This window comes from Catharus ustulatus, chromosome 22 (assembly GCF_009819885.2).
Source record: "Catharus ustulatus isolate bCatUst1 chromosome 22, bCatUst1.pri.v2, whole genome shotgun sequence".
In the NCBI taxonomy this organism is placed as follows: Eukaryota; Metazoa; Chordata; class Aves; order Passeriformes; family Turdidae; genus Catharus; species Catharus ustulatus.
The window spans coordinates 7653143-7680777 of record NC_046242.1 but is presented as its reverse complement, the minus strand read 5'-3'; the positions used below and the strand labels follow the sequence as shown (position 1 = coordinate 7680777).

At 45.1% G+C, this 27635-nt stretch overlaps 1 protein-coding gene across 1 annotated transcript in view; it reads left to right on the top strand.

Annotated features, from left to right (window-relative positions):
• Nucleotides 1-27528, top strand: part of MYBBP1A (MYB binding protein 1a) — a 57473-nt gene extending 29945 nt beyond the window's left edge. The window contains exons 24-27 of the mRNA XM_033078428.2: nt 13009-13122; nt 25141-25242; nt 26303-26427; nt 26909-27528. Of these exons, the coding sequence (XP_032934319.1) occupies nt 13009-13122; nt 25141-25242; nt 26303-26427; nt 26909-27419 (852 nt within the window). The 3' untranslated portion in view covers nt 27420-27528. The remainder of the gene's footprint in view (nt 1-13008; nt 13123-25140; nt 25243-26302; nt 26428-26908) is intronic.
• Nucleotides 27529-27635: the final 107 nt, after the last annotated feature.

Below are 27635 nucleotides of genomic sequence, written 5' to 3'. Positions count from 1 at the left end.
GGGCTCTGCTCAGGATGTCCCCAAGTGTTTGTGTACAAAGTGGCAGCTCCATTTTTATTGTAGTATGGGGGTGTGGGAGTGGTGGGAGGAGTGGGGTTTGGCTGCTTCTCTTTCTGCTTTCCCTTGGCACATATTAAAATGCCACTCTGCAGAAGCTAAAGCACAAGAAAGGAGTTCAGGTGGAGTGCAGGATTTCTCAGCAGCCTCCACACAGAGCAGGGTTTCCAACCCTTCCCTCTTCCCAAGGGCACTGTGCCCTCTGTCCTGTCATCATGTCTCTCTCAGTGGATTCTGCAAAATCAGAAGAGATCTGCTGGTGAGCATCCAAAACAATGAATCTTCAAAGTTCAACCCAGTACAATGTCCAGCTGTTGGTGTTTTTTTTTTTTTTTTTTTTTTCGCTTAGCAATGCATTTTATTTCAATATTCCAAGCTAACAATTTTACTGACATGCAAGTATCTTTTTCCTTTTTTTTTATAATGCATGAAAGCTAAACTTCACTGGGTGATGTACTGGAATTCTAATTTCTCATTATTTGCTGATAAATGTTCTCAAAAGATGAAAACCTTTGTTTTTGCAACATCAAACCTGATATCAGGGCCAGCAGCCCAGCAGCTAAAAGCACACAGTGCCTAGGCAACATGGGCTTTTTTAAAACATGTGCTGCTCTTAAATCTCCTAAATTATTAAATTAGACTTCAGCAAAGTCTCCTTAAATAGGCTGCATTATGCTGTAGCTGCCTTCTGAATTGCCTCAAGAAAATCCTATTGCAGGTCTCTTCTGAATTGAGGGTTTTGTTGTGCAAAGGAGACAACTGGCTTGGAAAGTGTTGGGAGGAGCACTGAGGGTGAGGAGGCAGCTGGGAGGACAGTTTTGGTCTTGGTCTTACCAGTGAGTAACTTGAGGTGTCAGTGGAGCCTCTTGGTGTTCAATATTGCAATATATAAATAATAAATAAAGTTCAGAATTAATGCTTTGGGGATGGGTTGGTTTGGGGTTTTTTTCAAGAGTAAAGCCAGAGTTGAGAGAAAGGAGAGTGTCCCAGATGATTTCCTGAGAGGTTTCTTTGAGCCTTAGATACTGGGATGTCCTGCAAGTGTCTTTGCTTTGATTTCTTGGCAAAAGAACATTTCTTGCCCTGATGTTTAGAGTGAGAAACTTGTAAAAGCAAAGTAGAAATGCTCCAAAATAAACAGGGTCATATTAAGAAGCCAAATTGTTTTAGATTATTTTAAAAAATTGTGACTGTATCATGGGGAGAGAAGAAGGAAAATGGGCTTAATTTCTGATTATTATTTTTAATGTGGGAAAGGGAGGCTTGGTTGCATTGCACAGAGTCCATTCCTGTTCTTTTCTCCTCTGGTCTCAATATGTCCCATGGTACCAGTGTTCCCCACCAGTATTTATTTCACTTCTGTAACTGGGCATTACAGGAAGAGCAAAAAAAATCAGAGCTCATGGGTGCTAATCTTTGTTCTGTTGCTGATTTATCTTGTGTCCTCATGGCTCACTTAATTATGGCATCTTTTCATTGTCCAAGAATTTAGGCTAATAATGTATTGACTTTTTTATTGGTTTTTTTTTTTTTGGAGCAAAATGTTAAGACTGATTGGCCTTCCTGATATGGTAAGTGGTTACCCCAGGGAGAAATGAATCTCTGTGTTGACCAAAGCAGCAGTCACTGTGGATGCAGCAGTCAGTATGGATTGCTGTGTCCCAAGGGTCTGCCTGTTGGCCTCTGTGAAAGAAAACACAAGGTTTTCCCCAGCCCTGCATGCTCACCATTTGTTGTATGCCAGTGAAATATTCAGAGCTGGTATCTAGTGCCATCAGGCAGGCCTGGCCCAGGGGTCCTGTGTATTATTCTATATGTTCATTGCTTAGACTGGACAAATGTCCTGCAGACCCTTTATCTGAGGCAGAAAACTTGCCAATGCACCCTAGCATTTAACATGGAGATATCCTCTGAAAAACTGCACTGTCAGATCTCTCTGAATGTATTTACTGCTCTTTTCTCTCTTTACAATACAACAGCTTCTTATTTGTGTCACTGTCTTGTTGGACTGTGGTGACCATAGGAGGAAGCTATAATTTGTCTTTAATTATTTTTTTGCCTTTCCCAGCTGCCAACAGAACAGTGCTGAAGGAAGCAGCTGTACCTGTGCACACTGGTACTGGGCACAGATGTCCTGCAGTGAGCAGACTGTCCCCCTCTGGTTTGTCAAGTGCAAATTGAGGCTTTTCCTCTGGCAAGAACAGCCTCCAGAGCACTGTTTGTAGGAGAACCAAGAATTGAAAAAATCCATTTCTTGGCAGCAGTGAAGAGAATGTGATTTGCAGAGTCCCTGGTTAAACAAAGTAATGGTGGTTTAGGGCATGAAGAAACCTGTGAGCGAGTGAATGCTGTAGATATGGTCTGCAGGCTGTATATATAATCTGTCAGGGCAGCTAGTCCTGGGATTTCTGCTCTCTCAAGTACATTTCACACTTATCTGTTGGGACTGTGTCAGTGAAATCAATGAATATCTTTACCTGTAGGGTCTAGACTGACACACCTCTTGCAGGTGCAGCTGCATTATATAAAGGTGGTTTGTGTGAGGTTTAGCTCAATCCACATTTTCAGCCAGACTGAGCAGCAGTGGTTAAAGTGCTTGTCATGCTTCAGGTTGTGGAGGAGGATGTGCTAGTGTAACTAATGGGATAAACTTTGTGTTGTCTGGCAAGTCCTCAGTCACAGCAGAATGAGGTGAGCAGCTCATCTGATCAGTCAGTGCTGCTCTTCAGAGCCCTGGGAATAGGAGTGGAATCATAACTTGTGTGAGTGGTTGCTTAAGTTCTCCCTGCTCCTGCCTAGAGCAGGAGATGTGAGCCATAGGTGAAGAGGTTTATGGAGAATAATAAAAATAGAGAGGAGAGGGGAGTTAGCACGAGGAGTAGGAGGATGGAGATTCCTTTGCAGCCAGTTTTGTCTCTGCTTCCAGAGAGCAAAACCTGAAATCCAAAAGTAGAGTATCCAAAGTAGAACCAAGGTCTGATCTCACTCCACATCCTGTGGTTCTGCTCTACTTGGAGGCACTTTTGTCATGCCTGAGTCTTGGTCTTGAGCCTTTCTCTTGGACATGAGGGATCCAGTTCACCTGCTGCTTTAGCTGATGATGAGCAGGTGATTGCTTTTCCATTTTTTCCATTGTTCAGATAGTGACTGGGAATTACTGTATGGATGTAAATTCAAACAATCTTAGGAAGATACTCAACCCCTTTTGTTTGCAAATTGCTGTTCTGCATGTTTAAACCAGCCAGAGAGAGGGAGAGGTTTAGGAATAAAAGTTAAACCCACAGAATTCATTGTGCTCAAGAAAGCCTAAACAGATCATCTACATGATGGTGATGGTCAAATGAGCAAAACATGTCTTGTATGGCAATTATTATCAATGTGCTAATTATTTGTAAGCTGAGTGGCTTGGAGGTTCCTGCCAGATCTGTGGAAATCTGCATTTTTACTGGGAAGGAAGAGCAGGTAAAGGTGCCTGAAACTGGGCTGCAATGCAGGTTGGCAAGAGCTGGATGACATAGGATGTTTGGTGGGAGTACACTGATACTGCCTTTCTTGTCCAAGGTTGTAAAATGTGATTTAGGTGTCACTTAAATGCTTTACATGTTGTAATTAACCAGCCTTGCAAAATTTTTCTCATCCATTTGTGGCAGGAACTTAATTTAAGCTGTAAAACATCATTTGTTTTCATCACTTTTTAGCACAGAGAATTTTATTCCTGAGCTCATAAATCTCCTTTTTTATTTTTTTTTTTTTGGCAAGGCCAGACTCAGGGAGGAGCCTGCTTTCTGGCCCAGAGCATGAGGTTTGGAGCACTGTGAAGGTGTGGGAGCAGGGGATGGTGGATGATGGCTGGGGTTTCTGATGAGTTTTTACTTCTGCATTATTATGTGATCTCTGTTTCTGGAGGCAGAAGGACAGACCTGGAAACTGCCATCTGACAGTCTGACAGCTTTTGTGCTGGCCAAGCTGTGTCCTGCTTGTGTTCTGCTGACCTTAGAGAGCAGTATCACACCTTGTCACTGTGGGGATGCATTGAAAAAGCCATTTTGTTAGTCTGAGGACACTGGCTTGTAGCAGGAATGACTGAATTTGCTCCAAAGCCAGGTGATCATACTGGGGATGTTTTGTGGTCCTTGTGGGGAGTGAGAGCTCTCTCTGTGCTTTCAGTCACCATTGTCTAGTGACATTGTCCTTGTGCCAGGCAGGACAGAGAAGCCAGCCAGAACAGGGTGCAGGGAAGGCTCTTCTTGGGTCCCTTAATCAGAGGGATAACAGGGTACAGTAATTTCACGACCATAAGGCGCACCCCCCGGGAGCCGGCACATTTTGCAACTTTGTAGATCAGATAAGGCGCACCGGTCTATAAGGCGCACCGGGTTTTTTTTTGCAGCGAGGCTCCGCCCCCAGCTCCTCCCGCACGCTTGCTGGCCGAGGCCCCGCTTCAATCCGGCAGCCATTGGCTCCCGGGCCTGCCTGTACCCGGCAGGGCCGGGCTATGCCCACCGCCGCTCCGTGAAGCATCCCCAGGGCCCCGCTGTTCCGGGAGTTCCCTGGCGCTCCGGGTGACCCAATGCCGGCAGGCTTGCCCCGTGCCGCCGCTGCCCCGATTCCAGCTGCTTGCCCCCTCCCCGCGTGGCAGCCGCTCCGATTCTGGCGGTTTTCCCCCTCTCCGCATGGCGGCCACCGTGCTTCCGGCGGTTTTTGCCCACCCCGCGCGGCGGCCGCCGTGCTTCTGGGGGTTTTCGCCCCGCCTGCGCGGCGACCGCCGTGATTCCGGAGGCTTTCGCCCCCCCCCGCGCAGCAGCCGATCCGATCCCTGCGGCTTTTGCCCCCCCCGCGCAGCAGCCGATCCGATCCCTGCGGCTTTAACACCCCCCGCAAGGGAGCCGTCCCAATGTCGGCGGACCCGCCCCGCGCGGGGGCGGCCCCGATGCCGACGGGCTCTCACTTCCGGGGTGGCAAATGTCGCAACTTTGTAGATCAGATAAGGCGCACCGGACTATAAGGCGCACTTCCGGTTTTGGGGGGAGATTTTAGTCAAAAGGGTGCGCCTTATAGTCGTGAAATTACTGTAAATTTGGGGTAAAACTGATGTCTAATTTTTAAACCAATAAATGATTGTGTTGTTGCTCTCATGTCCTTGCATGGGCAGTTCTGCACAGCTGAACATGCCAGCCACATTCTCCTATCAATCCACCAGAAGGTGTGAGCACTTTCCACACTGAAACCTTTTAGACAGCTACTAAATGACATCTTGGCTCTACTATTTGTGTATGCCTTGTTTCAGTGGTGGTGAGGAGGGAAAATTAGCTTTTGTTACCAAAAATACTTTTCTTAAGCCACAGCCTGGGCTTTGTCTTATCCTCCTGTTGGATTTGAAATATGTGTGAATCATGTCTGTGGGCACATGCTGTGTGTTACATCTTGGGGATTGAGGAAAAGTGATTTGGCAAATGTTTCTTAAGCACCTCTGGCTTTCACTTTTTATATCTAAAGCATTTAAAAAAAATTTGTATGTTTTAAGTAAATAATTGGTGTTTGATGCTTGTTCAGTGAGCAACATACTGACATGTTAAGGATCTTGAAGCATGATTTCTTGTTTGTCCTTAAATTTGGAAAGAATCCTGTTGTGTCCCTCTTCTTATCTTCCCCCAATGGAGATGCTCCAAGAGCTGGAGCCCCTCTGCTCTGGAACCAGGTGAGAAGAGAAACTCCTCAGAACCCCTTCAGTAAAGTGGCTCCAGGAGAGATGGAGAGGGACTGGAAACAAGAGATGGAGTGACAGGACAAGGGGATTGGCTTCCCTGCCAGAGGGCAGGATTAGATGGGATACTGGGAAGGAATTCTTCCCTGTGAGGGTGCTGAGGCACTGGCACAGGATGTCCAGAGAAACTGGCAAGTGCTCAAGGTGAGGTTGGATGGGGCTTGGAGCAACCTGGGATAATGGAAGTCCTTGGCAGGGTGGAACAGGATGGAATTTGAGGTGTCCCATTCAGGTCAAACCATTCCATGCTTGTATGGTATACACAGCTTACATGGTACACACAGCCATTGCCTCTGAACAGCCTGCTGGGAATTTGTTGTGTGGAACAGATTCATTGTGGTGGGTCTTATTGTCCCATCCCTCTCATAATTTGTCCTTTGAAATAACCTTAAAGTCTGAGTTTTTAACTTGGACTCAGCTGCCAAACCAGTATCAAACAGACTTGTAGCTCATGGGCTCAGGAATACTCAAATGGATGAACCAAACCTGGTTTGAAATAAGCTCAAGACTGCTCCATTGGAGCCTTTGTCTCCATCCCACATCCAGTGTGAATGTAAAATTAAAATAGTTTGGCTGTATGAGCAGAAATGGGGGTACATTGGCACTTGCTTCATGGCTTTGGATGCTCTTTGTTTTCTTTTTAAAAAAGCTTTAGGAGTAATTGGAAGAGGCTTTTGCTGTGGTGCTCTGGATCTCCTGCTCTGTAGCAATAATAGGTTGTTCTCCTGTAACCAATACTGCTCTAAGGTGGAGCTTTTGGATTTTGGAGTGGGTTGGTTGGTTTATTTTAAACATGTAATAAATAATAGATAGCTGAGGAGTTTATTTCATAGTTTAGTTATTTATTAAAATGAAAAAAACCAAACTTATTTAGAATTTCCCATATTCTTGGCCTCTATTCTTTTACCCAGCTTTCCTGGTAGCATTTGTCACAAATGCAGCATGTGATTCATGAGATTGCAGTCTCAAAGGACTTGGGAGGAAAGAATTTCTACAAGTGCAATTATTTTTTGCCATATCCCTGTTGCTGTAGAATAGTCTTAATGCTGAGGATTACACCCTGAGAGCTGCTGCTTTATGCTGTGTGCTGGCACTGAGTCAGATGTGCTGGCAGGGCAGGCTCTGTGCCAGAAAGGAGAGATCAGTGCTCTGAAGTACCAGTGGTCTCTGTGGTGTGATACCAGCTGTATGTTTTTGTCTCCTGGACTTCCAAGAGCAGTGGAATGTTGATACTACTAAACCTCCTGATGCTTCTTCACTTCTAAAAATGTATTTGAGTTGCACAAACCTGTAATTTTTTCAGGTAAAATGTTTTCTTTACATATTTATATAACATAAAGGGAATAAGGTGTTCTTGCCACACTGGTAGCATGTTTCATGGTGATAAACTTTATTCATACTGTAAAAACAAGGGGCAGAAAGATGAGGAAAATCCCTTTTCATGTCTTTGGTTAGCATTTAAACTCCCCACTGCTTCTCTCACAGAGTGTGAGGAGGTGTGATAAGCTCAAACACTGTCCTGGGTCAGATTTAATGAGACTTTCTGTCCTGCCATGTGCTTGAGGCAAGCCAGGCAAACTTGCTGCCTCTTTCCTGAAGGCTGGAAGTGGCTGCCAGGGAATTTGGAAGGGTTACTCAGCTGTAGCCTGCAAACTGCTTTGGGATCACCCAGCGAAGAGCTGTGAGAAAACTCAGAGTTGGTGTTTGGTGTGTCACAGTGCAGGCACATCTTAAGGTTCCTGCTCCTCTGATGGTGGCAGTGGTGGCTGGGTAGCAGTTTTTTTTTTCACTTGTTTGCAAAGCTACTTCCAGCCAGTACTCTAAACCAGCTGGGACTGAAAAGTGTTTATTTTTGCATCAGAAACAAGTGTCCTTCTATTAACAGAGTGCTCTTCTTTGGAAAAATAACTGAATTTAGGTCATGCCTTCATCTCTTTAGGATTGCAAACAGAATCTCTACAGTATTGCAAAGGCTTATTTGTTTTGTTCTTTTTCTGTTTCACAACTGCAGTGATTGAGAACATCTTGATCTGTTCCCTTCCATCCAGCTCACCTGGCTGGTGACTGGGGAAAGCAACTTCTGACCTATTTGTGTTAGATACCTGCTTTCAATAGGAAAACAGAGGCTGGATTGGTAGGGCTTTAATCCATTACACATTTAATGGTTAGGCCAGATATCTTGTCCTTCATGTGCAGGATAAAGTTGGGTTGTTCTACAAACTCCACTCACACTCCTTTTTAGTGTCTGACTAAGGTGGGTGAGCACACCTGGGAATTACCAGCACATCCTGGTTACTGCAGTGAGCACATTGCCTGTTTCAGAAAGAAATCACAACCATTTGCACAGAATGGTATTTTGTGTAATTGTTGTAGATAAGAGAGAGATATGAACAAAGCCACAGAAAATCTTAGGGTCAGCAGTGCCCTCAGTTATTGTTTGTTCTCTGCTCCCACATAATGATAATGAGCCTTTCTGCCTTATTTAGTTTTATGCTTGATAGATGTATGTGGGAGTCTGTATGTGTATCCACTGTGCCTGCTTGAATAGACTTCCCTTGTATTTTTTTTATTATTTTATTGCTTTTACTATTTTATGATCTTTTTAAAAAGTGACATTAAGGAGAAAATGTTTTGATTAGGCAACTGAGTGGCTTCTAGTGCATAGAATCCACTTTTTCCTTTAGAAAAAGCTCTAATCTGGCTGTCAACTGCTTGTGACTATTCTCACACATTCTCATTTCAGAGACTGTGCATATGGGGGGGATGACAGCCCTCTTTTCTGAACTGGACTGGAGTTTGGTAGCTGGGACTCTGAGTTTTCTGCTATTTTTTGTCCATTTGTGAAGTGTTGATAATACTTGGCTCTCTCATAGGGCTGTCAGGAACACAGCAGGCTTGGCTTGGCACTGAGAAAATGCAGAGAGTCTTCTATGATATTCTTGGGGACAGTGTTGTTCTGCCAGCCTCCAGAATTGCCAAATGCTTGCAAGACATTCCAAAATACCAGTGATGCTGGGAGGGCAGGAGGGAGAGAGACAGCTGGGTTGTCAAGTGATTGAGCTCAGGTCTGTGCTGGGTTTTGTGGAAGTACTCTCCAAACTTCAAATTGAGCTGATCTGGGATTTGATGGTAAAACATGCAGCTGGTCATATATAAAAGCCACATCATGAATATATTAAGGGTAAATGATGAGCTGTGAGAAATGGCAAGGGTTGAAAGTATTGATGGAAAAGATTTGAACTAGCTGGGGTGGCTTGGCTCCTCCTGAGGTGCTCTGTGTGTGGTTTTGTGTTTCAAGTCTCGATGAAACCTCTGCATCAGAGATCTGAACACAGGTAAATTGTGTGACTGTTCTTCATTTCTGAGAAGATCTTTTTGGATTACTGGTACTGCTGCTACCGTTTGGTGGTGCTCCAGTGTTTCCAGAAGTGGCTGGGGATGGGAAGATCCTCATTCCAGGAGATGGCTTCAAAAAATCCTCTGAGCAGTCTCATTTTCTTTTTTGGGCTATTTTTATTAAAAACATTGAGTGTTTGCAGTCCCAAAAAGTGGGATGTGTTGAGATGGACAAGAAAGTGGCTTGTGGTATCTCTGACTAGCCCTGTAAAGCAGGTGTGGGATGATGAATGTTCCCTCCCATGTTCATGGATGTCACACCTCAGCAGTGTCTGCTTTCAGCTGCATTGTGTCCTTGGATTTGAGAAGATAAAACAAGGAAAATGAAATGCAACAGCAGAGCTGCTTCTCTGCCACCTCAAGGAAATGGCTGCTGAGGTTCTGACTGACTTTGGTCTCTCTTAGCAAAGAGCTCATACTCTTAGCTCCCCTTATATTAGGTGATAAAGCAGAACTTTTTTTGCCTGGTGAAGCTCCTGAAGATCATGGAAATGATTGCTCTTTGAGTGTTCAAAATCCTTTTTGCAAATCTTGTCAAGGACTATTCTACAGGGAGCTATTCCATGCCCTCCCAGCCAGTGGTTTGATGTTTCTCAGCCCTGGCAGATGAATTGTGGCTTAAAAAACCATTGCTGAGGATTGTTGCTTTCCAAGGGGATGTGGCAGCTTTGTGCTTCTGCTTGCTAGATTGTTTTCTCTGGGTACATTTGCCTGTTAAGCAATCTTCTGATGACATTCAGGATCCTTCTTCATGTGCTTATGGATGTTTGTGATGTGTGATGGTTGCACCTTCTAAAGAAACCTTGGTGCCTCTCCTGGTTTGGTTTGAATTTGCTGAGGTGGGATTCATCAGCAGGAGGATTGAGAAGTGTTTCTTGTTTGGTTTACCCTTGGAGCAGGAGTGAAGAACTTGATTTTAGGTTTGGTTCTGCTCCTGATGTTTTTGGCTGAGTTCACTGATGTCAGTCCCTCTCCCTGTGGTTTAACTTTTGCTGTTGAGCTGTTCAGTTTGCTGTGAAAGAATAGGCATACAAGGGCTGTATGTTAATAACAGCTCTAGGAACAGAGAGTCATTGACTCTGGGATGAATATGATACCCTTAAAATACAGCACAGCATGATACTCATCACCCTGTAGTTATTAGTATCATGTTTACTCTCTGACTGAGATGTTCTTAAGCCAAATTTTATTTCAACCAACAAGTAAATCTTTTATTTTTATTGTTTTGAATGAGAAAAGTTGTTTGTGCTTAGCGCTAAATTATCATTGGTTTAAAAAACAATCAGGAAAAATAATGTTGAGTAGAGCAATAGCAGTGGTTTAATTACGTGAAACTGAAAACATATTTTCACTTGACTGGAATCTGATGCACAGGCTGGAGGTGTGAAAGCTCTAAGTGTGACAGAATTACTGCAGAGTGCTAGCAGCAGCCAGGATCCTCAGATGATTGGGTGTTCTGACTTCCTCATTTATGTCACACAGAAGGGAATGCTCAGTGGTTTAGGTTTCTTTTTCCCTCCTTTCTTTTAAAATACTTTTCAAGCTTAGTGCCTACTGAGGAGCAGGTCCCATTCAGGGACTGTTCCCAGTGCACTGCAGGAGTCTCAGGTCTCCAGAGCTCCCATTCCATTGAACAGCTTTGATTTCCTCCCAGTTCTCTTCCTCATTAACTTGCAGTGCTCCTATCACTGCTGACTGGAGCAGCTCCTGAGCAGGACCTTGTCACTGGTGCCTCTGGAGTTAACCTGAGATATCCCAGTTTGCCTTCACAGACCCTCCTGTGCTCCACATCCCCTTGCAGTGTAAATGTGTTTGTCAGAGAAGAGCTGTGCCTGGAGGTCTGTGACCCTGCCTGGGCCTTTCAGAAACAATTACAGTCCTTGTGGGTTCCCTTGTAATTGCACTGAAGTGACTTTCCACTACATTTGGTAGAACCATGCAGACATGCCATAATTTGTTCTGTAAGACACAACCTCCCCATAATTACAAGGAATATGTAAACCTGCCTTGAAGATGGGGTTTGGGTGTTCTCTGTCATTGAATGAGCAGAAATCTTCTGACATAGTCTCATTGGTTCCAGTCAAGAACAGAATTTCTGTGTGTAATGAAAGCTCTTTCTGTTTGGATAATTCTCTTCACTGGCCATACTGGTGCAAACTGGTGGTAAGTTTGCAAGGATGTGTGACATTGTCTGTTGTGAAACAGATACAAGTGCTGATACTCTCCAGGGAGCAGCCTGTGTTCCAGGATCCTGTCTGTCCCAGGAGCCTGGAATGTGTTGTGTAGCAAACACAGACCTCCCTGAGCTTGTCACCTGTTCTGTTTGACTACCTACAACTCTGCTCTCAGGAGTGCCAGGGATTTCTTCTCTTTGCTCATTTTGAATTATTCAGTAAAGCTCCCTATAAATTACTCAAGAGAAGTTTTTAGCCTCCTGCTTCATGTTTTTCAGGTGGCTTCTGTTTGACCCAAGGGGTCCCTGGAAGCCAGCTTGGGTGTCACCAGGTTGTTTTTATCCTTGAGGTCTCAGACTTTTAATCTCAATGATGTCTTTCATAAGGAGCTTTACAAACTTTGCTCATTTGTTTTCTGTGATATGTGGTTAAAAAACAGCAGCCATTGCCTTCTTTGGATGAGATTAGCTCTTGTAAATCCTTCTGATTTTTGATATTTGTAGCTGCATTCAATTTTGGTCTGTGTGATGGCAGCTAGAGGCAACATTTTTTTCTTTATATGAGTAGAATTTGCCCACTGACTCCATGCTGCTACAAAAAATTCCCCCTTAAATCCTCTAAGCTATTTGTACTAATCCTCATTACTGTATTTTGTGCATTTCTCTATTTTGCTTTGACTAATGCTGCATTTTTCTCTCCTACCTAAGAAAGCCTTAACATAAGAATTCTGGAATAGAAAAGGATATGTAAGAAGATTGCAGATTACTGTTGGTTTTCTAGTGGCCATTCTTTTCATTGCTGTAGAGCATTTTCATTGTTAATGTAAAGGCTTAATGAGCAAGTTTGACTCCAGGGCTAGGCTGAGTGCTGCTCTGAACAGCAGTTCCCATCTAGTATTCCTTGGAAAGGAAGCATTTGCTATCCTGCCAGCTTTTTTTTTTTTTTTTTTTTTTTTTTTTTTTAATTAGTTGTGCCTATTGCATTGGTCAGGACACAGTAAAGGGTGCAGTCATTCAAAGGTGATGCATGAAAACTTGGGGATTTCAGGCAGTGATTCCCTTGGAGCAGCTGCTAAAACCTGTTTTGGATATTTGTGCCTAAATCTAGGACTGTAATGATCCCTCCACTCCCCTCTGACCTTCTCTTTTATATATGTGCACTCAACCAAAACCCACCACCCTATCTCCTGGGGGGTGACTCTGTGACACCTAGAGAATGTTTTCAAGCAGAGCCTTTTGCTGAGGGAAGGCAGGTTTAGGTTGGATATTAGGAAGAAATTCTTCTCTCTGAGGGTGGTGAGGCCCTGGCACAGGTTGCCCAGGAAAGCTGTGGCTGCCCCATCCCTGGAAGTGTCCAAGGCCAGTTTGGATGGGGCTTGGAGCAGCCTGGGATAGGGGAAGGTGTCCCTGTCCCTGTTCTGGTCTCTGACAGGGGGTTGGAATGAGATGATCTTTAGGATCCCTTCCTACCCAAGTCAATCTGTGATATTCTTGTTTGGTGAGGATATGCAGCCTTTGTAAGCTGGCTTCCCCTGGTGTGTGGAGCTGTTTACTTCAGCAGGGTATTTATCATATTCCCTGGAGAGTTTCATGTTCTTCTCTCCCCTTTCTCTTTCAGGCCATGGCCTGTTTGCTTCTCCACAGAGTTCTGACACTTCGTGAACTGAAGCTCTTCATGACAGAGAAGGAATGGGAGGAATTGATCGCCAGAAGCCTCAGCCAAGTGACAGAGGTAACAAACTCCAACATGTTTGAAGTACAGATGACACCTAATGGGTGCTGCTTTCATTTGTCTTGTGCTTGGTCTCAGAACTGCAGTCTGGGACTGTGCTCAGCTTGAGTGGTCTTACAGACCTTGTCCTGGTGGCACCAGCTCTGAGTAGTGCCTGCCAGGCTGGCAGAATTCTTGTAACACCACTGTGATGTCCTTGGTGCAGCTCAGTGAGGCTGATCTAAGAAACAGAGCTTGAATTTTAGGGAATACACTCATCAATACACAGATCAATTTAAGGTAAAAAAAATAAAAGAAAAACCAAAAAGAATGGAATGGTATTGTGAACAATAATTCCAGGACATGTCATGCAAGTTCTGTATTGGAATGAACTTCAGGGCCACAAAAGTAGAGCTGAGGTGAACTGGACTTTTGACTCCTGGTGCATTGCAGGCCTTCTGGACCAGGCTGTCCTGCTAGTATTGTTCATCAGGGAAACCTTAAAATACATTAGAAAATCATTTGTTAAGAAGAAACAGTGGCAGGAATTGCAGGGCTCCTGAGTCCGTGGTAAGTGCAAATTGTACCTGAGGAGAGTGTTTGGGTGCAGCTGTACGTGGGAGATGATCTGTGGGACAGGAGGTTGAAGAAACAAATGCCACTCACTTTTATTCTTGTGGATTGGTGTGGGGGAAACCAAGCAGCCAAATTAATGTTGTGATGTGGTGACTAAACTTGATGACATGGGAGATTCCAGTCTTGGAGTTTCTACGTAACTGTAATAATGACCTCTTTCTAAGGGTAGCTTTCATTACTCACTTACTCAGATGCTGGCTACATGCTAATTTAGGCTATTCTATAATTTGCTATATTGAAATAGAACAATGAATCTGTTTCTTTCTGTCAAGGAGGAACACAATCTAAGCAAGTTCAAACCAGGGAATTTGTTTATAATTCTGGATCCGCAGTTTCATTAAATACTTTTTATTTAAAGATTACATCAGGAATCCAATGGGTGGAGTCAGGTATGATTTTGTTTCTCAGCTACATAAAACATGCCACTCCTCCCAACCTGGTCATTTCCATGTTTCTCTCTAGCAGCTGAATGCATGCAGAGCTCAGTGATTCACTGGGAAACCACAAACATTTACAATGCCTTTATGTTGTTCTTGTCAGGGAGAGTTTAACAACTTGCAACCCATCCAAGATTATAATAAGCTTTGCTATTAAAGTTTCCTCAGTGCCTCTCATTTCTGTGGTCATGTGTGTTTAAAGAAAAATTCCTGAGAAATACTGTCAGTTTGTTTGGGTCGTCCAAGGTTTACCCTGTGGGCAGGAGGCCTCCCATACTGTTCAGTGGCAGTAGCATAGAGCTGCTGGTTCTCTTTTTGGCCTGAAAAAGTCCTGAGATAACATTTTTGCAGACTGCTGTTGGTGTTCATACATGTGGGAGTTTTATCTCCCTTCCTCCTGCTTCCCCCAGGTACCTCACCCAGCTGGTGTGGCCCTGTGGGGCTGGGGCAGCTGCACATTGAATATTGCTCTAGTGAGAAGGGGTCAAGGGCTTTATGTTCCACCCAATGGTTTGATTCATAGCCAAAGGCTGGCACTTGTGCTGAAAGACTTTCTAAAGCTGCAGAAGGAATTCTGTGTCTTTTTGGTGGTGCAGAAACGCTCACTTCTCTGAGTAAGAGCTGTAAATATGTGTAGTAGCTCGATGGTGTAGTAAAACAACATTCACAGTGTCACTGATCTCTTTTAAAGACAGTAAAAAACCTCTTGTAGTAGAAGTCAGAGGCTGAGAACTAAGGAAATTTAGAATCTGTAGGAAGTATGTATTTGTCAGAGACTATTCCACCTCTAAAGTAACTTGCTGAGCAGTTTATTAGCCCTGAAGCTCCAGGTGGAAGTCGTGTGCTTGGCTGACAGAAAAGCTGTCAGCTTCTGACAGGTTGGGCAGAAGTTCCAGGCCTGATGTTGAAGTTTTGGGGTGAGTTTGTCTGGGAAGGGCTTGGACTAAACAACAACCCTTTGGTTGCTGCTGTCCTCACAAGCTCCTGCTTAGCTGGAGTCTGGGAGGATGTTTGCAGAACTCTGAGTTTCTCCTGCAGCTCAGTCTCATCCCTTTTCTTCTGAGACTTGTTTCCATGGGCCATTCTAGGTCTGTGATTTTAGAGGTGAGTATGTGAGTAGATGCTGGCAGGTGTGGGTGCTTACCTGTGAGAACCTGGACTGAAAGCTGTGGGATGCTGTGGAAAATGATGTTATTTATTGCCCTGCCTCTGCCTGAAATGACTGTATTAGTCATTGGCTGTTACTGCTACTGTCCCTCACAAATAGCTGTTTTGAGAGGAAGAAAAGGTAATATTTGAGAATTTTGTACCTTTCTTTGACCCAGGGAGAGGTTTGCAGCTGTTTAACTGATGTGCTCTTGTGATTCCAGCAGTGCTGTTGCTCCCAAGGAGACTGAAGGCTTTGTCACACTCTGTGTCCTGGGTCACATTTGCAGCTAGGAGGCTGTAGCTCCCCAGGTGCAGGATTGCCCTGGCAGGTTTAAGGCTGTCAGAGAGGACAAGATATTACCTGCTGGTGTCCACCTGCTTTTCCTGTCTTGCCTCAGGCATTGCACTGCATACCAGCTGAGATCCCTTGGTGAGGAGCATCCTCACCAGGGAAATCTGGGATGGGTTAGGCAGTGATATGAGCTGGAACTGGGGAAGCAACAATGTGAGACAAGTGCAGTCTTGGATATCACTGAATTATGCAGGCAAAGCTAAGAGGCAGATGAGGGAGAATCAACAGCCAGGAACATTAAGTGAAGAGACAGATTCCTGAAATAGCAGCTCTAGCTGCTGCAAGGCAATGGCTCTTGTGCTTACATAAGCTAACTTGACCTTATTTGTTCCCACATTGTTTAAGCATGATTACAAAACATACATCATGGCCATGAGGGATCCATGTTTGCCTCTCCTTACTGTCAGTGAGGCAGGTCCTGGTGTCCCATCAGGTGTCCCTGCTTGCTAGTGATGCTCTTGGCTTGTGCTTCTGGGTCACCTGGGCACAAAGTGTCATCCACAGCCCTGCACTGCAAAGGTGAGGAAACAGAAAAACACTTCTGGCACAGTTTTGGCCTCCCAAATCTTACACAGTTACTTTACACAAAGCAGAGTCTTGCTGCAGTTGTTCAGGTGTGTTCTGACTGGGGATCTGGATGGCTCAGTTGTGTTCATGGTATAAGGAAATAGAGTTTTTTCATGTTGTAAGTGGCAGAGCTCACCTGGGATACTGGAACATTTGACAGAAACATCTTCTCTTGGAGAGCTTTGTTCTTTATCAGTTGGTCTCAAAGTGCTTTACAAAGGAACTTCAAAGCAATGAGTTGTTGATGTAATGGAGAAAGTATTTTGCAGAAACCCAAGACATAATGGATTTGGTTTGCTAAAGCCGTTCATCCTGTTTTACAGGTGACACTCCTTGGCTGGGAGCTGGGCCAAGAATCAAACCTGGGTCTCCTGAGACATCTCAGAGACCCTTTTTGGGCATGACCAATCTGACAGTCTCTTGACTTGGCTCCAGAACATCCCTGTGTGTTGGACAGTGATCTCTGTCCCATGGTCACCTCTGCTGATTGTTGTGAGGCTGCCCCAAACAGCCCAGTGAAGTCACTGCAGAGCCTGACAGGTCCAGTTCCACATTCCAAAGAGGGAGCTCTCATCCAGTTTTGGTGAGGGATCCCTGAATCCACTAGGGCCCACACACTCTTTTGCACTCTATCCAGCATGTCTCAATTTGATCTCTCAGTCAAATACCTCATTTTATATTTCAGCTCTCTCAGTTGTCACTGTCTGTACATTTTGGTGTTTGCTTCCCTTGTTTGATATATTTATGTTTTCTTTTTATATGTTACAAAATTGCTGTCTTGGCTTTGGAGAGATCTTGAACCTGTACCAATTTTTCAGTAACTCACTGACAGATTGAGGGCAGGAAGTCCCAGGTTCTGAATGCATAATTTCATTACCTTTTCTTGTCATCCCTTTCCTAGGGACCAGCTTGCCCTCCTGAACTGAGGTGTTCAGTGTAACTCCCAACTTATGCTGAAACTCCCAGTTATGATGTGAAAGTCAAAGGGAGTGGGAATAGTCCAGAAAATACTTATTTTGATGGCTGTGAACTTCAAAACCAAACAGCCCTGAGAAAACTGTTGTTAAAAGTGCTTTTTCTGGCTCGAACACAGTGGTTACCTCAGGCTTTCTTTTGTCTTTGTTCTGCAGTAAGTACATCATAAGAATAGAGAAACTTTACTACTGATTTTCCCTTGGCTTGTTTTGTCAGTGTCTTAAGGAATAGGCAGAGCAGACAGTGTTCCAGTTGGCTGTTGGAAACCCCAATGGGATCAAGGCATGCTGCACTGTAAAATCCCTGACAGAATCTCATTCCTAGGTTCAGTGCAAGACCAAAGCACTCCCAGTCACCAGTGCTGGAGGCTTTCAGGCAGTAACACAGAATCCCAGTGACATGCATTTGATGCCTCCATGCACTTGGTTGACTGCTTAGGCTTGGACTGGCCAGGCATGAATGTGGACAGATAGGGAATTGCATACCTGGGAAGGGGTGGATGGCACAGATAACCCAAGGCCCTTTTCCATTTCACATAGAAGTTACTGTGTGCTCCCTGAAAACCATTGTTGTACAGCATTCCAGGCTTTTGTTAATGTGCTGTTGTTCAGTGAGGGATTTAAAAGAACTCCCTGGAGCTCCTGAGAATATGCAGGGGAGACAGGGATATAGTGACTGCCCTTGCAGTGCAGACATGCCCTTAATTTCTGAAGGGCATCGCATTTGATTATCGGTGTCTTAATTTGTAGTGAGATAAATTATTAAAGTGACTTCATCAAATCTCTACATAGCCATCCTTCAATATTTTTCCTTGAAGATTGCCTGAACCTTTATCTGTCCATCTTTATAAATTCTTAATTCATTGCCCTTTCTCAGCCTCTTTGCTTGTAAAATGAGGCCGGTAGTGATTTAACTGATATCTTTGACGTGCTTTCAGAATACTGGATGTCTCTGTGGAGACTTTCTTTTCCTCTGTTCCCTCAGCTGTCCTGTGTGTTTTTTCCCCGCTGCATTTTCATATGGACTTCGGGAAAAAAAATCAAGATCATTAAACTTGGGAAAGTGTTGACATTTTCTGTGAGGATGACTTCTGGAATTTTTGTCTCCTTCCTCTAATAACTGCCAAAATAAGCATCACCAAAAATGTCTTTATTTACACCCTTTAGCATGTGAGTCTGCTTAGTCCCCTGCCTTCCCTTCTTCTCAGTCAGGGGCAAGCAGAAACTTGGTGGTTCTCACGCTTTGGGAGCATTTCTTGATGACTTGTTTGTGTTAGAGATGCAAGGAAGTAAGTTTTGAACATTTAGACTTTTGGTCTTCAGAAATTTTGTGAAAGAAAATGGTTGGAGGAGGGTCTGTCAGGGCTTCTTTTCTGCCTTGAGGTGCTGCTCAGTGAGTGGTGTGGCAACCTCTCCTTGTGTACCTGTGTACAGTAATTTCACCATTATAAGCTGCACCATTTCGACTAAAATTTTGGTCCGAACCTGAAGTGCGGCTTATAATCAGGTGTGGCTGATATATGGACAAAGAATGAAAAGTTGCTGTTTTAGTTTGGAGGACAGGTGTCTGCTGAGAAAGGCAGGGGCTTCTCTTTGAAATGGAGAATGTAAACCCCCTCCCTCCAAATTATTATAATTTTGAAATCAAGGGGCTCTCAGGCAAAGATATGGGAATTAGGAATAACAGTTCTTTACTAGGGAAATTAAAATAGAAATACAGCACTACAAAGAAACAAACTCCAAACCCTGACAAAGTCAGAGTACAACCTGACACCCCATCAGGCAGGGTGTTGGCAGCAGTCCCATTCCATGGTGGCTGCATCCTCCTGCAGTGACAGACATGGCTCAGTTGGAGCAGTGCTCCTGTACAAGGTGCAGTTTCCCTCCGGAGCTCCAGTGGTGATGTGGAGAAATCCGGTTTTCCTCTGGAGTCCAGTGGAGAAAGGGGCTCCCTTAGTGTCCCCAAACCTCTGTTTTTATCTTGGTAAGAAATGTTGGGCTCTTCCCCCTGGCTGGAGCAACTCCCAATGGGATGCAGTAATTTTATCAGTCCCACAGTGGGACTCAATGGCCATGAGCAGAAAATGACTGGCTGGAGGAAGGATGGGTTGTGAAAAGATAAAGAACAATGCCCTGCCTGGTCTCAATGGATGGCCCATTAGCAGAGTATCTGCCATGGAGATAAGGATCACTGCCCCCACCCTCAACAGATGGTGATAGAACAGATACCTTTTATCACACTCTGTATTGTCACGGTGCAGCTTATAATCAGGTGCGTCTTATAATGGTGAAATTACTGTACATGGAGTTGGAAATGGATGTGGCTCTGTGGATAGGTGAAATCTGGAGTGAAGAGCCTTACTGCTCTTCTCTCCTCTCTTTGTCTTCCATGGTTTACCCTGAGTTCTGGTTTGGGATCTATTGTATAGTGAATATTATCATGAAAGGAAATATTTGAGGCTAGCTTGTCTGGGTTTGGGAAGCTCTGTCAGTTTGTGTGGCATCACGTTACTTGTGAGATAGGGGGAATGATGCTGGCTTGACTCTTCCCTCTCAGGAGAAGCACAAGCAGAATAACAGGAGAGGCAAGGGGATACTGAGCATACAGAACATTCTGTGTGCTCACATGGGATAGTAACAGGAGCTGTGAGCACACAGAACACTGCAGCCTTCCAGTTTCTTCTTAACCCCTCAATAACAAAGGAAGGCTCTGCCCTTCCTGAGCCTCACCTGTGTGGTGACATGGGAAATCCTGTGCTTTGGCTCAGGTACTGGACATGGCTTGTAGGACCCCAAATGCACTTGCTGGGTCCCTCTGGGTGTGATTCCACCACAGGGACCTGAGCCACAGCACCAGCAACATCCCAGGCTGTGCCACTGCTCTGGGATGCTGCATGCAGCATGGAGCTGGGGCACAGCTGGGATCTCAGCATTCAGAGCTCAGACCTCTGGCACTTCCTCCTTGTGGCTGGGGACATTCTGTGGGGTGCAAGCTCTGCTGAGCTCTGCTGCTGGAGAAGAGGCTTTACCTGAGGAGCCCTGGGCTGTCCAGTGGTGTAAGGTCATGCAGGGCTGTGTCTGTGGAAGGACTTGGCTCTGTGTCCAGCCATGCATCCACACATTCATCCATCAGCTTCTGGTCTGCTGTGTGGGAGAGGGGGAGGGATGGAGGTAGCACAGAATGCAGGAAGAATGCAAGTTGGCTGGGCTTCTTCAGCTCCAAGTGATGGATCTGTCAGGCTGATCCCATGGAGGGGAAGGGCTCTTTGTTTCAAACAGTGGACTAGGCTGAAGGACATGCTGGGAGTGCATAAATATGAAATGGTTTTCAGACTTCCAGCTGGGAGCTGAGCTTGTCTCTGGTGGCAGGGCACTCTGTGGTGCTTGAGCTGCTGCTGTGTCTTGTGAGTCTGGGCTGAGTCCCCCAGTGAAGGGGGCAGAGGTGCAGGCAGGTGTGGGTGTGGAAAGTTCCAGAAACATTGCATGGCTCCATGTAACAGCATTTGCCATCTCCCCTGCAGGGGGGTTGGGCACTGGCTGGGATGCTGACTTTGGCTCTAGGTGCACATGCAGCACTTTTGCTGTGATGGGTTTCAGGGGAGTTTTGCACTTTAGAACTGAGCTGTGTGGTTATAACTCCCTGCCAGCTCTCTGTCCTACCTGTGTGACTGAACTGCTGCAGCTTTTCACCTCCTGTACTCTGACTGACTTGTTTTACACTTTGTGAAGATGGGAGAGTGCTGTGAAGTGCAATGAGACATGGAACAGAGGCTGGATCCTGCAATAGTTGGGATATATTCATGTGTGATACAGGAATGAGTGATATAATAAAACCCCAGTAATTGTTAAGATGCTGGCAGTGTGCAGTTCTCCTTGTAGAAATCTGAGAAGCAGAGAACTTTGGGTCTAGGAGTTCCCTCCTCCAGAAACAGCCAGAGGCTTTTGGAAGCAGCATGTCTGACATAACAAGACAAAACCATCTCTGCCAGCTGAATCCACATAGGGTGAGGCAGGAGCTGGATTGCTGTGTTGGCTTGAGGTGAGATGGGAGTCCCAGCTGTGAAAATTGCCTCCATAGGTTATCCTTTTGGAAAATGACCTGCCCAGATCTGCTGGCAGCTCAGATGTACAGACATGATTAACCATCACAGGTATTGCTGAGCTGGAGCTGTAACTGAGGTCCTGTGAAATGGGACTGGCTGTTCCTGAAGCAGCAGAGTAAGAAAAGCAGAAAAAGGGAGAAAAACAACATAAATTAGCAGGGGATGCCAGTGTAGCTGTTGTGTATAAATCATGTGGTCTCTCTGTTTTTAGTGTTGTGTAATTGGGTTGTGTGACCCTTGGCTTGGTAATGCTTTCAGAGGCCAGGGAGAGGGAGTTGGGTACCTGTGGATGGCAGAGAATCACACTACAGGTGGTTAGACAAGTTCTTCTGGGTTTTCCTTTGACTCTCCACCAATGACCTGCAGCATAGCTGGAAGCAAACCCTTGCTTTGTGCCTCAGTCCTGCTATGTAAAACACATCTTTACCAGCCTTGTGCAAGTGTTTGTGATGTGATCAGTGTTCAAGGCTCTCTCAAGAGTGCTGCAGAGGACTGAAACACTGCTTCTCTTTTTAAGGCATGTTTGCCATGTGTTGCAGTTTGCCATCTATTACATAATAGCTTTTGCTTTGATTTTATGATTGGATTGTATACATTCCACAAATAAAATCAGACTAGGCCTGTAAAATGATTGACCTTTGCAATTGGGTGGCAGAGCTGATTTCATCTCTCAGGAACCTGAGAGGGAGCAGAACACAGCATGCAGACAATGGTTGGTACCCTGTGTAGCAGGAAGTTTTATAATTACTTGAGATTAAGTTATATAAATTCTTGGGAAAATGGCTTTTGACTTCTGCACCCAGTTCCCATTGAAGAGGCTTTGGATTTCATTCCATAGGAGCCATTTCCTCAGGTTTGCCAGTAGTCCCAGCCCAAAGTCAGCTTCTTTTACATAGCCAGAGTGTTTGTGTTGGTGTCTCATGCTAACACAAATAACACAAATCTAGCAAAGAACACAAATCCCATGGAAGCAAATGCTCAGTTCTGTGTACTCCCTGCTCTTGGGAGGAGGAGAATGAAGCAATGCCTGATCAGAGATACCTTCTCATGGAATGCTAATGGGAAGTGCTCTGAGTGGTGAGATCAAGGTAATAACTGACTCTGGGCTGAGCAGGAATTGGGCTCAAGTCTTTAGGGAGGCTTGGCTGTCTCAACCTACCACATGGAGAGGTGGTGGTTTTGTGCTTTATTAGCAAATTTGTTTTACAGCCTTTGGAGCAGAAGGGAAAGGGAGGAGGCATATGTTGAGAAATAGCAAAACTTTACCTGAATCCAGCTTCCTTAAAGCCAATCCTGCTTCTGGGCTAGAGAAAATTGTACAGTCTGTAGTAGTGAATTATCTGCTGCTTCTCTGCAGCTTTTTTGGCTTCTCCACTCACCCTCCTTGTTCCTTCCTGGACTTTGAGAGCTATTTTAAACTGATCCATTTCAGTAGGGAGCTCTTTGTTTGCAGAGCATCTAAATTGTACCAGTTTGCTTCTGGCTATCTATACTGGTAGAAGTGTGGCTGTGTTTCCAGATTCATGCAAAACACTGCTTTTAATATAGATGTTTAGTCTCTAGACTACTGATGTTTTCCATCTCCAACTGGGCCAACCACTCCTTTCTTTCCACAGGTTTGCATGAATTTGGTTGGGTACCCCCCACTAGATGTTTGTCCCAGTTTCCCCAGCACCTGAAAGCTTGTGTACTGCTGAAAATCAGCCCCTCAGGTGTTGTTTCAGAGCTACAGGACTTTTCTGTTGACTTCAGTAGGATTTATTTCAAACTCTTCAAAGCATCAGGGCAGCAAGAACAGGCAGAGCCAAGCCAGCATGATTTAAATGCAGTTGTCTACATCACTCATGTACAGTGAAGAGAAAATGCAATTTATTTTTAACACCTTTTTAATTCTAAAGTGTTTGTATATTGAAAAGATAAAATGACAGTTGACTTCACTTTGGCTCCATCTCACAGCACTGCCCTGATTCTTCTTGTCCCAAGGAGCTGACAATCCATGCTGATTTTCTCTTACTGTGAACTTGTGCACAACTCAGCAAAATAAGGATCTCAATTTAACAGCCTCTCTGAATGGTGATTTAACCACAAGGAAGACCATTAGCCTGGCAATATTTTGTTCTTCAAATCACAAAGAAAATGTTTATGTAAATCAACCTTTTCTATTATTAGTGGTAAGCCTAATAAACTGAATGTGCCTGACCTGTGGGGTGTTGCATCCTACATGTGAAGATTTATTTTTTTTCCAATCACACCCCCTATATTTGTCTCTCTTTTTACCTGGGAGACTTCAGAGCTGTGGAACTGTGTGACCTTGTAGGTTAATGACAGCTCTGGAATAGAGTTGCAGTGCATCTGTCTATATCAGAATAGAGTAATTAGCAAGTTATTGATAGTCAGATGAAGTTGCAGCTTGAATTCCAGCCAGCAGAATGGCTTTCTAACACAGGGCTGGAGAGGACCATCCTGAACAGGAAATAGCTGTATCTTTATTATTTAAAAAAGATACTCCCAGGGTGTGGAGCCTGTACAGATAGTGGAGAATTCTACTTGAAGGATGTTTTTGCAGACATGTTATCTTGTCTCCCCACTTTTTATGCTGACAGTGTTCCTTACGCTCTTGCTGGGCATTATTATTATTTTTCTGTTGTGAGTGTCATTACTGAAAGAATTTGCTTTGGGGAACAGATTTCTTATGTCTCTCGGTGTCTGTAAGGATTTTTTATTTTATTTGCCAGCTTTATGCTGATGTAGATGGAGAATAGTTTGCTGAATCCTTAAATTGTTTCCAGTCTGATTGGAATACAGGATCTGTGAGAGAACCACATACCACAGCTGGGTACAGGTTTGGGGCAGGCACTTCTCAGCCTGAGGAACTGAGGATGCTGAGTGTGGGATGGGCTTTGCCCCTTGGCTGTCTTGAAAGGTCCAAATTCCAAGGAAAGGAGGGCTTGGCCACAAGTGCAGCCTTCTCTAGGGAAGCAGGCTTTGATGGGACATGCCACTGTCCAGAGCACACTTGTCCCTGCAAATCCTCTTTCATATCAGTGTGATCTGTGTGGGGTTTGCTGTGCTGTGTCCACACAGAAGCAGAATGGGGAGGAAAAGGACCATGAAGGACCAGCTGCAGGCAGAGCATCAGTGCTCCTGAGCCACTGGGCTGCCTCTTTGATCCAGTTGCCTTTTTATGGCTATTTTGTGCCCTTTTTGTAAATCACTGCCTTTTATTTAACCTGTCTTAGTCGTGATTTTCCTCTAAGCCAGACCTTTCAGTGTCTGGGAAACCCTGCAGCACACAGAGAGAACACAGGGGAGACTTTTCCCTCAGTTACTTCAGTGAACTTAAGCCTGACAAGCCCTGTTACAGGCTGGCACCTGGGATTTCCTGGGCATAAGTATCAGTGGATTTTTGCAGTAATGCTTTATGTGTAAATCCCAGCTCCTGAAGCTCAGTAGCTGTGGTCCATCAGGTGTGTCTGTGGTCTGGCAGCTTCTTGGCCTTTCCAGGGTGTGGTCAGGGATTATTGTGCCTGTTTTTCTCCAGGAAAGCATCTCCAGTTGTGCTTTAGCTTAGAAACTATGGACAGCAGCAAGGTTATGCTTCTGTAACATTGCTTGATCTTACTTTGTCCGGTTGTTTCTTAATTAAACTGGGTATCAGAAGCTTTCACCAAGTGCCTTCCTGAGCTTTTCCAGGGTTTGGTGGGGATTGTGTTCCAGAACAGGTGAATCCTGCCTTCATTACCTCTTTTCTGCTTTCTCCTGTGAAGTGTGATTTGTTTCCCCATCTAATGTGTGTTTCTTCTCCATCTTTTAATTTGCAGTGTTTGAAAACACTTGGAAAACCCATCATGAAGGCTGACAAAGAGAAATTTATCAAGAGCTTGGAGCTGTTGAACTTTCTCTTTAAAACTGTGACAGAGCAGGTGAGTGTGTGACCCAGTATGTGACAAATGGCATATTTTAAATGTCACATTTGGATTTTGTGATTGCTACATCCCACCTCATTTCCTACCAAAAGTACCTCTAGAGGGAATGTGTGGTTGGATCTGAGGGCAGAAGAGCCCTCCTGTCTGAAGGAGTGATCCATAGTCTTTATGAGCTGATCTCCAGAGGAAAATCTGTGCAATGTTCAGCAAACACTTGTGGCATCTGCTTTCTTAGCAGCAGAAATACAACCTGAGGTACAGTGAGGGTGGGTTTTATCCCAGGTGATGGCTCTTTCCTCTGCACTGAACTCCAGAGATTATGATTCCCAAAACCAGACTTAACAGCTTTAAGAGCAGAAGTGAAGCTTTGTTTGCCCTACTAAAAAATTACTTCTTGAGCATGCCAAGATTTTCTATAGGTGACAAAATACCTCCCTAATTTGGTTGTATTTACTGGAGGAAAACACCACAAGCAGCAGAATTGCTGAAGCCCAGTTTCCTTCTGATAAGCCCAGAGCTCAGGTCACAGCCTGTTTCTTTGTGAAGACCTAATAGGAAAGTGGGTGGAGAAGAGAGATTATTTCCAAGACTCTTGGAGGAGCTGAATAGCCTTTGAGACACCCCCTTCTGCCTGGATTATGCAGTGGGTTACAGAAGAGGGTGCCAGATCTTTAGAAACCAGACTGCACATGCTTTGCTTTTCTCCTGGCTGGCTCCAGTCATGTGTCTTCTTTTCCCTGCTCCCAGCCATGGACAGGAAAGGCAAGGGGACTGAAGGACCCTCCAGTTCTTTTGATGCCACTGCAGTTCTGTTAGACTCATGCCTCTCATGGTAGAAACTCAAGTTTTCAAGCAAACCCAGTACCTGATGGCATGGTGTGACTCCCCAGTTCTTGCCCCAAACTGAAGTGGTGCAAACAGAGCAGGCAGTGCCTTGGAGCAGCCAGGCAGGATTGGTAATTGCTGCCATGGCCTTCCCCTGAGAATGGCCTGTCCCTGCTGCTGGGAGCGCCCCTCCATGGTTCACTCTGCAGATCTCCTCTTTTGCCTCTTGCAGAAGCTGAATGTGAAGCTGACAGAGGTGGAGAAGCTGCTGCTCCCCCTGAAGGAGCTGGAAGACATTGGGAAATCAGCACGGCTCGACTCTCTCTACTGGAACGTCATGCGCTGGCTGAACCACACGTACGTGTGCTGGGCATCCTGGCTCTGTGCCTGGCCTGGGGCCTGCCTGCCTGCCCTGCTCATTGGGGGGACCTGGGGAGGTGCAAAGAGAAGGGAAGTCAAGGCAGCAAGTTCAGGGTGGAGTTTAATGGAGCTCCTTGGTTGGTGGGGTGGAGACGCTCATTAATGGTTGTTTGGAATGATTCTGGGCTCACTGTTCTGTGTGCTTACATCTTGGGATTTGTCCCTGATGGAGAAGGGTTGTAACACAGAACTGAATGTCTAATGCCTGATCAGGTTGCCAGAAGATAAGAAAGCCAGGGCCAGAGGCAGGCATTACCCACCTCCATGGGTAACCCTCATCCTCACAGCACTCATCCTCACCCTGTGCTTCTGCACCTGTCTGGTGCTGCTGCCTGGTCATGGGCTGCCTGTCACATGGATCATGCTGTTCCCTGGCTGTAAATTAAGCTGCTCTTGGTTGTTGGCATTCTCTCTGCAGGAGGCCCAAGAAAGAGAAGACAGCCAGTAAACCCACAGTAACACCACAGGGAGCAGAGCTGCTTAAGAAGAAGAAAAAAGGTTTCCTGCCAGAGACCAAGAAACGCAAGAAGCGCAAGAAAGGCTCCCAGGAGAATGGGGTGGGACCAGGGGAAGATGGAGAACCAGCAGCCCCAGAGGAACAGCCCCTGGGAGCAGAAACCCCCAAGCACAAGAAAGGCCTCGTGCCTGGTGGCAACAAAAAGCATCCAAACAAGGGGGGCAAGGAGAATGGAGTGGCAAAGGCAGGAGGTGAGGACCTCCCCACTGCCAATGAAGATGCTGTGGCTGACAAGAAGAAGAAGAAAAAGAAGAGGAAAAACAGAAAAAGAAAAGGTGCTGCAGATAATGAAGCTGAGCAGGCTCCAGCTGCAAAGAAAACCAAGGAGAGTGTTGTCCAGGAGACCCAGCAGAAGCAAGACAAAGCCAAGAAGAAAAGAAAAGAGAAACAAGCTCCAGTGCTGCAGGAGTAAACTCCATGGACTCCATGGCTAGCATGGCTCAGCAGACTGTTTAAATATCTTTAATATCTATAGTTTTTATGCTCTCCATGACTTTTAAATAAACCATCCATGATGCTGAGCTCTAAAGCTGTGGGTGTGGCTTGTGTGGAGGGCTCATCTAGAGCACAGAGAGCTTCAGGAGGTTACATACCCTCCAGGCTCTGGGAGATGCCCACTCTTCTCTGG